At 49.2% G+C, this 11786-nt stretch overlaps 1 protein-coding gene across 2 annotated transcripts; it reads right to left on the reverse strand.

Moving 5' to 3' along the window:
- Positions 1-8691: 8691 nt before the first annotated feature.
- On the reverse strand, positions 8692-11491 carry LOC144142635 (uncharacterized). Of its 2 annotated transcripts, none has more exons than XM_077674282.1 (4): positions 11405-11491; positions 10104-10922; positions 8900-9575; positions 8692-8803 (listed from the first exon to the last, which is right to left on the reverse strand). In XM_077674282.1, coding segments are annotated over exons 1-4 (1500 nt in total). In that variant the 5' UTR covers positions 11408-11491; the 3' UTR covers positions 8692-8801. The 2 variants fall into 2 exon arrangements, with proteins under 2 accessions (XP_077530408.1, XP_077530409.1); XM_077674283.1 differs by having other exon boundaries at positions 8900-9371; positions 9636-10922.
- Positions 11492-11786: the final 295 nt, after the last annotated feature.

Here is an 11786-nt window from a genome sequence, read left to right on the forward strand (position 1 = left end):
CTCTTGTTCTTCCACTGGCAACGCGCGGAAATAGCGCATTGGTAGCGGAATGGAGGATAATGAATGCATTTTACTAGCGCAGAATACGGACCACACGAGTACGAAAACACAGGACGAACGCTAGGAGGAGGAGCAGGAGAAAACTTTAACAGTGAGATCGATCTGGTAAGTGTCCGGGTCCTCAGTCCAGGACTTCGTTGGTGCGGCCTGCCGTCTTCGCCCTTTCAGGGATCCAAAGCTGCTTGCTTAGGTCCGAGCTGGCTTGTTCACTCTTCCAGTGATCGTCTGCTGTGGCGCACTCGGTTCAAATCCTGAAGGATCACACGTGTTTTTATTTGCTCTTTACAGTGGCCCATTTTCTTTGAGTGCACAAGAATGACTACTTCAAGCACAGTGGCTTTTCAAATAATGGGATGCTTAGGCATTTGTCTTAGACAAATGCAAAGGCTTTCTCGTGCTTTTCATCAGGCCCGAGTCACCAGTTTCTTGTGGCATTCCCGCACACACATTCCAGCCAACACATATGCCTTCCTACTTCACCATAAGGTATGCCAAAGCGTTCCAGCGTACCTTTTTTCCATTGTAGTTGCAGACGAGTAATTTTGTTACCTTCCGTTAACTCCTATGAAGGGTCTAATCACGAAACTTTCGAATTGCCTTAAGAGCTTTTTGACTGAATTCTGTCGAGTTTTTATGTCAGAGTCGGGAAACGATTCCCACACAATGCTTGCACCTTGAAGTTTTGGTAAAAAAAGTGAGAAGTATCCATAAGAAATTTTACGTTGTAGGGTGTTTTACGACGCTTAGTCTCAAGAAGCATAGCTTCTGGAAAGCAAAAAAGCAAGTATTTTCTACCCTGGTGTCGCATAGTAGATAATCGAAAATTGCAAAACCTGAGTGCTTGTGGCTGGGAGATTGCGTTATAGGACAAATTCCTACCCTATGTGTGTAAGAAGTGGACCATTTTGTACGACTTCAATAAAAAAAGAGCGGATTGGTCAGCATTAAGCATCATGCCCCACCTCTTACAACACTCATGTATATTATTTAGGCTTGCGTATAAGCAAGCGAAGAACTTAAAAAAAGCTCCACCATCTGAGATGAATAGAATTTTAAGATCTGGATGCACGGAATCCACGCTGTCATCAATATTGTTACGTGAGGCAGGACAAATGACACGAATCGTGGTTGAAGGGGATGGGCAATCCATTTACATAATCTACAACGGAGCGTCTAGAGTGTCGTTCGAGGACATTCGAAGGAAGGGAACACCAGTACAGGAAAGGCAGGGAGGTTAACCAGGATACTGTCCGGTTGGCTACCCTACTGAGGGGGCTGGGGATACGGGAAATGAAAGGGAAGAGAGAGAGAGAGAGAGAGAGAGAGAGAGAGAGAGAGAGAGAGAGAGAGAGAGAGAGAGAGAGAGAGAGAGAGACAACCTTTAATAGAAAAGGTTAGAATGGACAGCGGTATATATATAAAGGACACAATGAGAGGAAGAAAATTCGTAAAAACACAATGCATGACCATTCAACCACAAAGGCGGTACAAAGGACGCACACAAAACCAGAAATGCACAAAACTAAGGCGGTAAACTGATAAAATTGACGAACGAAGGGCACTGCACTGTAGTACTGTCCCTACAATCGTTCAGACAGGCCCGTGTCCTTCAAAAAACGAAGTAAGGTTTTTGTAGCCGTTTCGGCCTGTGACGGCAACTCCTATGACACAAAACTGTCTGTGCTTAAATGGGTGGCCGTCGAGTCGGCGAAGTGTGGTGGAGAGCTGTTGCCTCGGCGTTATGAATCGGTCACAATGGTACAGAAGGTGTTCGAATATTCAAGGCTAGGCTAGCACCACCATAGCGATGTCGGTGTGTTTTTTTTTTTTTTTTGTAGGGGTTCTGTCATAGCTTCTTGGTGCCAAGGACGGTAGTGCGAGACCAGCTTTTGACCTCGGTTGTTTTCATGGTAACCTTTAAAATGTATTGTAATTTTCATGGCTTTGGTCGGTCTTTGGTGTTTTAAATAATGGCTTTACGTTCGTCAGTTCATGTTTTGTTACGCTAGATTAGTTTAGGTGAAGGTACCTTACTTTACGTTAGGTAGAGCGAGGCATTGCCTGATGCGCATTTTCTACGGGACGCTGGTGTACGTCGATATAGTGGAGCGCATGTAGTACCGTCTGACGGCGCTTGTCTGTGTAGCCACTCTCTTTCGTCGTTCGCTTAATTGTTCGCGCTGTGAGCATTACTTCAATCGAGTACCAACTCACCAAAACTCTCACGTTAATTAGGCACACTAGACGCGACGTATTTTCAAAGTGTCCATGAGAGGGTCTCGCAGGCTGCACCCACACACAGCTTGGTCGTCGGTGATCCACAGGGCTCGCTTCACCCGCTTCTCGTAACAATATCTCACGAGAGGACACAGAAGAGGGAGTAGAGCATAGCACTGCGCGCCTGGGATTAAAAACTTCTGTACTTCTTTCAGTCCGTGGTAACAGCCTTGTGAAAGCAAGGAAACACATGTAAACTCTTCTCCATGAATCCATCACGGTCAAAGGACGACTTGTGTGCTAATTCTTCTTCTTTATGTCTTTCCCCGACCCTTGGGAGTGGATATGTTTTGTTCCACCTTTCATTGTTTTCCAATTCGAGAATGTGCACTTCTAACTAATTAGCTCTTTCTCGAGCATGGCCCAATCCCCTGAGTAGGTACGCGCCATTATCTTTCGAAAGAAGCAGGTGTCCCAGCAGGTCAATTTTCAAACTCGATTTCTCAAACAAGGGAAGAAAGAAGCTTCCAAATTTTTCTAATTTTCCTCGAGTAATGTACGTAGTCAGTAATCTATCTCGGTTTAACGACTGATGTTTGCCCGATCCCCTGATTGGGTATGCACCAGTAATAAAATGAACAACAACAAGGTCAAGGTGTTTCGCTCCCTGAGCAGGCGATCGAATGCGAGCCGCTTTTCCTGGCCCTTCTCGACCTCTACAAGCACCGCGAAAAGGTGTTCCTGCTCTTCGAGGAGGTGCGCGTCGACGACGACTGGTGCACCGCCTTTCCCTGCTCACCAGCAGCTGTTTGAAAGACGTGTCACACTGTGTGCCACTGCTGCGTATTTCGTCCTTGTACCGGAGGTCCTCATCCTAGTCCCCGTTGTGTGGTTGTTGGAACGCGGGTTTAGGGGGGAAGATGCTGCTACCCGTCACCAGCAGTACGGTCGCTGCTCTCGCGGCTGCATTCTCCTTCGTCGGTACAGATCACGGTCACCTGCCTTCTCGTGGCGAGGGACAATTTCGGCCGCTCCAGCCACCCAGGAGCGAACGACCGCACCTGCCGGAGGACGAGAGTACCCGTGGCAAGGCTGCGATGCACGATGTGGGCGTCCTCGTAGTGATGCTTCCTGTTCGTGGCTCCCGTAACTGCATGTCCGCCTGAAGTGTGCGTAGCCGAGGAACTAAGCCTCAGCCATAAGCTCCTTCGCGAAGGCGGACGCCGGTCGGTTCTCGGGCTGTTGGCGCTTCTCCGGCTGATGTGGGAAGGCGCGCTTGTCGCCACCGCCACAGTACACCATGTATCCGTGTCGTGGCGACCTCAGCTCAGCGTCACTGACCGCCACGGCCTCGGGTCCTGCGAAGTACACGTAGCCTCTGATTGCGTCAGAGGCTACGTGTCAGAGGTCCTCTGCGTCAGAGGTCCTCTGATTGCGTCAAGGCCTCGGTGGCTGCATGGCTCTACTGATATGGCACCCAGGAAAGAAGTGCATCATGTTAAGGGGCCCGTACGGGGCACCCCGTGTTCCCCCGTGACTTCCACAGATCAGTGACAATGGGTTTTTCTAAGTTGATCGGACTTCATTTTGCTCGCATTTTTGCACTGGTCAGTGGCTTGAGCGGGCAAATAGGAGGAGTCACCGCCGTTTCTCATATTTTTCAATAAATCGCTGTAGGTCTCCTGCCGCAAAAAAAGCTTACAGTACAGTTCCTTGAGGTGTGCCTGAACTCGCGGCAAGACACCCGCGATTGCTGTACCAAAACGTAGCGAGATGTACGGGGTTACATAACTAGTTAATGATCCAAGTAATTGACATTTCTAGCCGGCCTACTATTCTTGTTTTAAGATTAGTTCCTCACGCGACACTAACACACTTTGCTGCTTTTTTAGGCATTGCAACACTTTAACCCGTTCTCCGCCCTCGAATTCCGACATCGACGCCTGCTTCATGTCCGCCCCATCATCAAGAGCATACCGGAGCCTGGCCAGCTCGGCCCAGTTGTCAAGCATTTAGCTCTTCCAGAGCCGTAGCACAGCTCTGGCAGGCCGAATGTATCAACAAATGGACAAAATTGCATTAATGCGACTTGCCTCCCACCACCGCTACCATTATCAGCATCATAATATTTAGGTCTTTTGCAGGGCGAAGGCCTTGCGCAATCCTAATCCTTATTCGCCGTATACTGCCCATATAAATAGTTCAAGCTGCCTCGCTTTTTCGTACATCACTGTCCTCAGTTTCGGGCTTCTTCGCAGTAACAATTGAAAATTGCACCACAATTTTCATTCGGTATTATTTTTTATGCGTTTGCTTACGATATATACGCTGTAAGCGTCTCGCCGAGAGGGGACAGTACACAGCTCTCCGAAGTGTAATTCGCTATATTAAAAAACCTGTATTCTTTTACTTTTACGACCTTCAGCCATGCGCAAAGGCCGCATCTTGCTCGACCAGGCAAGCGAGACAAGGGTTGCATTATAATGTCAAGACTACACTGTTCAGGCAAGGGGCATACAAGCCAGCGATTACACTAGAGCAACTGCTGGTTATGTAAGCGATCGAAAGGGGAGCCGGTTCAGTGCCAATATAAATGTCGTGGTCGTGTAAGGTGAGGAGTCCTGATTATGAAATAGGCATTACAGCGGTATTACGTAATTATCTCAAGGATATGTGCTCGTTTCGAGGCACACCGTACCTTTGCGAGTAATCGCTTCAAAGTTCTCAGTGCCTCCCCCAGTTCTCTTGCACAGTGAGCGTTTAAGGTATTCCTAAAAGTCGCTTCTAACACATGCTTCTTTCGGATTCGAGAGACCTTCAAATCCTAAGGCTCACCTATATCGACGTAAACTTTGGACTTCTAATGGTGAAAAAGTAATACAGATATTCAGGCACTAGTAATCAACGTAGAAGCTTAGTAGAGAACGAAATAATAGGATTTTACATTGCTTGTACTATCAATTCCTGTAGGAAGCACACGATCCTCTGGAAGGCTGAGTATGTGTTCGATAGGGTATAACAAATGAATCTATCCAAATAGTACGTGAAGGTCTTGGTCGTTGGGAAATTTGCAATATTTGCAATAAGACTTTTGGGCTTTTTATTGTTGAGCAAGGGAAAGTTTCCTCCAGTGGCAGAATAAAAGCTTTCATCGTTGGCGCCGAGTTTAACAAATCCTGGATACGTGTCATTGAATATGGAAATGTGACAGAATCAAGTGTCACTTTTGTACACTAGCGCTGTCTTCATTGCGCTATTTTGCGGAAAACAAGCATTTCTGAACAGCTCAGAGAACAGGTTCGGAACGTTTCGCCTGCTTTATTTATTCCCGTTAAACTTCTGCTTGAAAATTGCGGAGAAAGTTTTGGTTTAGCGTTGTTTTCCCGTTCGACAGTAACAAGCGGTTCCGATCAGGTTTCGTTTCAGTGTCTGTGACAGATAGGCAAAGTGCGCGTAACACATTACCATGTGCATGCATCTGTAAAACTGTATGGCAATATTCGCAGATTCGAAAACTGCGAGTCAACGTCCGTACATTCGTAAAAGAACATTCCCCTTGTTTATGCACCCTTACTACCTTCCCGTTATGATGTGGACGCTCAACTGACATGGCCCTGTATTCATCGAAGCCAGCTGTAAGCACAACAAATTAAAATAGTAGAAAATGTTGGGACACCAACGAGGAAGTCCCACATAATTCGGCTTTGAAAAATTGACCTGCAATACTAGCTTTCCTTCCTACAAAACGTGGCAGTGATTTTATGAAATGATTAGAATCAGCAATAGGATTACAAACACTTAAGTTCTTTTTGGAGAGTAACCACTTTTTTTCACCAAGTCAACACGGTTTCCATCAAGGCTTTTCAACAGTTAATTCACACTGTTAATTCCCACTACTGATGACTTTCTAAAAACACTTGACAAAGGTGGACAAATTGATGCGATTTTTTTAGACTTCGAGAAAGCTTTTGACCGAGCTTCCCATTCTCACTAGATGTTTAAAATCCTCCGAGTCCTAACCAATAAAATAATTCTTCGATGGCTTGATTCTTACCTATCCCATCGATACCAACACGTTCAGATAACAGATAAAAATTCTACTTCTGCTCCCGTGCATTCCGGGGTACCGCAGGGCTCCGTCTTAGGACCACTTTTATTTTTGATTTATCTAAACGACATGTCCTCCGAATCTAATGTGCAGTGTCGTTTTTTCGCGGATGACTGCGTTGCGTACCTGCTTATTCAATCAAGAACAGATCACGCCACCCTAAATGAATACTTATCGGTCATTACAGCATGGTGTAACTCCTGGAAAATGAGCCTGAACATAGCAAAGTGCGTCAAGATGACCATACCACGTAAAAAAAAACCCTCGGAATTCACTTACATATTAAACAACACTGCTATAACAACCGTTAACCAGTACAAATACCTTGAACTTACAATCACTTCTAATTTGAGCTAAAAAACGCATATCGAAGGTATAACATCAGCAGCACTACGGCAATTGTAGTTCTTAAGGCATCGCATGAGACACTGTACCAGCAAAACAAAACTAGTCGCTTACACTTCATTGGTACGCCCATTGTTGGAATCTGCTGACGTTGTATGGGATCCTCACAGACAAACAGAAAAACACTTGCTTGAACGAATCCAAAATAAATCCCTTCGGTTTATTTACCACGCGTACAGTAGACACGTTTCAGTCACTGAACTCCGTAATAGATCCGGTCTTCCCACATTAGAGTTCCGTAGAAAGCTACATCGCATAAAACTCCTGCATAACAAAGTCAATGGACATTCAGGACTCGCCTTTAACGCATACATGCAGTGCAATACATCCCGAAAAACTCGGAACAAGCATAATAAAACATAGTGATGCCGCTTACAAAAACAAATTCTCGGCCATATGCCTTCTTTCCACGAACGATTTCCGATTGGAATGAACTACCCCGTTGCGTCACCAGCATTGCAGCGCCCAACGCATTCTTTGCCACTGCCTGTTTGTACTAAAAGCTGTCTGGTCACATGTGCAGTTTCAATTACTCTTATCATGGTTTTCCACTTCGTGTTAGGAACAAAAGTTGGATTGTATTTCGATACCGCACTTCTGTTGCTCCTGTAACCCGAGCATACATGTCCCACGCAAGCCTGTTACGTGGTGATTTTATTCTGTACCGTGAACTGTACTGTGTAGCGCGGCTGCAAGTATGCAAGTTTGTATCACTCCTGCCTTGGCCACCAAGAGGTGGCTGGCAGTATGTATTAAATAAATAAATAAATAAATAAATAAATAAATAAATAAATAAATAAATAAATAAATGACCACGTTGTTTTTTATTCTTGAACGTTTGAGTTACGAGAACGAGATTGATTGATAGCGGGGGTATAATTAGAAAGGCACAGGATTGAATTCAAGGGCAAAAAATAAGCAGTTGATTAGATTTACAAGGCCGGAAGGCTATTTCGTTTTGCGCACTCGTGTTCAAGGGTCATTTCTAGCACCTTAATAATGAAACGCGATATTATTGGATAACACTTCTAGACAGAGTCGGACATTTTTTTCATGCGTGCACTATTACGAACACATCCTTGTTAGCATTTTTGCCGCAGTTCCTTTCCTTCCTTTCTCTTCTATTGTTCGAGCTTGTGTCGCTCGCAAGCAACGGCATGCCTTCAATCAACCTCCACGACTTTCTTCGTGGTTTTGCAGAAGCAAATGGTGCGGAGATGAAGCTGGACGAATGTGGCGCGGCACTTCTTAGACGCTCCAGCAGACCACTTTTTCAAGCGGCTTTTAACCATGTCCTTTTAGCATAAGGCGCAACTTGGGCCTTTTGAATTTGAACGGCAGGCTCAAACATTTCAACGCTACTGCCATAGAAGCCGGAACGGCAGCGTAGTTATTCAACTGAATAGACATTTCTCCTGTCTATACAAAAGATTATGATGGGAAGTGATGTAATAAGCAGTCGTTTAAATTGGACCCCGTAGTATTTCGGAAGTTGTGATTTGTAACCGTAGTTAGTTACATAAAAAAGCCATTTTAGCGGAAATAATCCCCTTTGCTTTTAGCATTGCTCTGTGTTATATGTGTCCACACGTCGTTTATAATTGATGGCAATTCTTTGATCATACACCCGGCGTAAAACGTTTCCGGGACACGATTTTGGAAATAGAAGGCGATTTTTCTGCTGTGGTCTCCGCTCCTGATTTGCGTATGTGGACTAGCCTTCTACGTTCGATGCTTCAGTTAGGAAGAAGGACCAAATGCTGAACCATGAGACAGCACAGAAATTGGCCGCGATTTTCCAATTCGCGTCCCGGAAACTTTTGACGCTCGGTATACAAGTCATGCTCCATCTTTACATTAATATTAAAGTGTGGTCTATAGTATAATCAGGTTGACACAGATTCGCTTCGCACATATCGAAATTTATTTGACAATGACTGAGACGAGTTGACAATGAAGGTCCCCTCTTCCTTCCCTTGCTTGTTCGATGTAATTTGTACAGTGAAACATCCTCTGTAAAAAAGAAATAGAAAAGAGCACAAATCAGTTCGACTCCTTCTAAACAATCTGCAGTAGAATTTGACGGCCACATTATGACCTCATACTCACACTTCCTCTTGCGGAGAAGGGTGCTGTAGTCCAAGGGAGAGCCAAGGCCGTAGCCGTAGTTCAGGCCGTAGGCGCCGAGGCCATGGCCGAAGCCGTAGTGGCCGACGCCGTAGCCGACGTTGCCAATGCCGTAGCCGTAAGCAGGAGCGGCCTGGAAGGTGGCAAAGGCTGGGGTGGCCTGGGCGACGGTAGCCACAGCTGGGGCAGCGTGGTGGACGGTGGTGGTGGCAACAGCGGGAACGGCGTGGGCAACGGTGGCCACGGCTGGGGCGGCAGCGTAGGTGGCAGTCACAGCAGGGGCAGCGTGGTAGGTGGTGGAGACAGCTGGGGCAGCAGCCACGACTGGGGCGGACTGGTAGGTGGTGACGCGAGACACAGCTGGGGCAGCCTGGACGGTGGCGACAGCTGGGGCGGCGTGGTAGGTGGTGGAGACGGCTGGTGCAGCATGGACGGTAGTCACGGCGGGAGCAGCCTGGTAGGCGGAGACATAGCGGGCAACGGCTGGGGCAGCGACGGCGTAGCTGGCGGATGGAGCGTAGGCGAGTCCGTGGCCGACGCCGAAGCCGGTGAGACCGGAGTAGCCGACACCGTGGCCAAGGCCGAAGCTAGTGAGGCCAACACCGTGACCAAGGCCGTAGCTGGTCACTCGGGAAACCGCTGGGGCGGACTGGTAGACCTTAGTGACAGCTGGGGCAGCAGCGTAAGTGGCGACGGCAGCCGGAGCAGCGGATACCACTGGGGCAGACTGGTAAGTGGTGACGCGGGAGACAGCTGGGGCAGCCTGGACGGTGGCGACAGCTGGGGCAGCGTGGTAGGTGGTGGAGACGGCTGGGGCCACCACTGGAGCGGACTGGTAGGTGGTGACGCGAGACACAGCTGGGGCAGCCTGGACGGTGGCGACAGCTGGGGCAGCGTGGTAGGTGGTGGAGACGGCGGGAGCAGCCTGGTAGGCGGACACGTAGCGGGAAACGGCTGGGGCAGCAACAGCGTAACTGGCGGCTGGGGCGTAGGCGAGTCCGTGGCCGACGCCGAAGCCGGTGAGACCGGAGTAGCCGACACCGTGGCCAAGACCGTAGCTAGTGAGGCCAACACCGTGACCAAGGCCGTAGCTGGTCACTCGGGACACGGCTGGGGCGGACTGGTAGGTGGTGATGCGAGACACAGCTGGGGCAGCCTGGACGGTGGCCACGGCGGGCTGGTAGACCTTGGTCACGGCTGGGGCAGCGTAGCTAGTGACGGCTGGGGCAGACTGGTAGGTGGTGACGCGAGACACGGCTGGGGCAGAAGCGTAGGTGGCCACAGCTGGGGCGGCAGAAACAACTGGGGCAGACTGGAAGACCTTGGTGACGGCTGGGGCCTGCTGGTAGGTGGTGACACGGGACACAGCCGGGGCAGACTGGAAGGTGGTGAAGCGGGCTGGAGCGGCAGCCACGGTAGCGACTGGGGCAGCAGCGTAGGTGGCGACAGCTGGGGCGCTGTGGTAGGTGGTGGAGACCTTAGAGACAGCTGGAGCGGCAGCGTAGGTGGTGACAGCTGGGGCAGCAGCCACGACTGGGGCAGACTGGTAGGTGGTGACAGCCGGGGCAGACTGGTAGGTGGTGACTCGGGACACAGCTGGAGCGGCAGCGTAGGTGGCAACAGCTGGGGCAGCAGCCACGACTGGGGCAGACTGGTAGGTGGTGACAGCCGGGGCAGACTGGTAGGTGGTGACTCGGGACACAGCTGGAGCGGCAGCGTAGGTGGCAACAGCTGGGGCAGCGTGGACGGTGGTCACGGCCGGAGCAGTCTGGTAGGCGGACACGTAGCGAGCAGCGGCTGGGGCAGCAACGGCGTAGCTGGCGGCGGGACCGTAGGCAAGGCCGTGGCCGACGCCGAAGCCGGTGAGGCCGGAGTAGCCAACGCCATGGCTAAGACCGTAGCTGGTCAGGCCAGCGCCGCCACCAAGGCCGTAACCAGGGTAGCCACCGTGGAGGTAGCCAGCAAGGGCACTGCTGGCCAGAGCGAGAAGAACGCAGGCACGGAACTGGAATAGATAGAGTTTAATTACAACCACGCTCTGCACCTTACACAGCAACATTACAGCAGACGTTTCTCAAGCCCTATTCCACACATTTTTAGAACAAGCCAGATTTCGGGTACGGTTGCTTCGTCTGCCGTTTAATCGGCACCCCTATGTCGATTCGAACAGATAATACCAGTCTTATTTGATCTGAATTTTCGCCCAGCAGAACAAGCTTGCTCAAATGGTTTCTCTTAACGTTTTAGCGTGGCAGATGATATAAGTACTGCAAATCTGGCTGGCGTTCCCTGAGAGCAATTCACTGAGAGATAGAAAAGAATACCCCTTGGGTAGTCACATTTGAAATTGTGCGCCTTTTCGGACAATACTAAGACAGCGACACGGGTCGTTTTCCTCTGTGTTTGCCTCTTAAGTGCTTAGATCGGGATACAATGCTTTAGGAACTCTCTCGGATGGAGCTGACCCGAAGAAAGTTTGCGTCTTACCATGGCGGTGGCAGCGTGGGCAAACCGGCGACTGCTGAAGCGGGACCAGCAGTGGACATCCTTTTATAGTCAGTCTCAGCGGAGCAGACACGGAAGCCGAAAGAGAAAAAAGAACGTTTGAGAGAGGGGGAATGCGTAACAGGCTCAAATTTTGTCACAGTGGGCATATCGGATCCGGCTTAAATGTATATTCTCCTCCGGTCGCTGCCCGAGGAATGCGGATTGGCGCATTTACGCAAGCCATAGCGTGAGCTAGTAGACAGTCTCCACTGTGCTTTTCGTAGCCGGGAGAACCCTCTCATTTTCGCTTTATTGTTTCTGGTCAGAGGCGGTGGCAGTAGAGTCCTATCAGGGTGAATATTTTAAAATGCAAGAGAGTACG

Source organism: Haemaphysalis longicornis, unplaced genomic scaffold, assembly GCF_048455015.1.
Source record: "Haemaphysalis longicornis isolate Haplotype H1 unplaced genomic scaffold, Haemaphysalis longicornis Haplotype H1 scaffold_6, whole genome shotgun sequence".
NCBI classification, from domain to species: domain Eukaryota; kingdom Metazoa; phylum Arthropoda; class Arachnida; order Ixodida; family Ixodidae; genus Haemaphysalis; species Haemaphysalis longicornis.

Excerpts from the sequence above, each read along its gene's own strand:
- LOC144142635 (XM_077674283.1), bottom strand. Across the intron at positions 9,372-9,635 it reads CCACTTACCAGTCTGCCCCA|GCTGCTCCCGCCGTGACTAC; the intron begins GTGGTATCCGCT and ends TCCGCCTACCAG.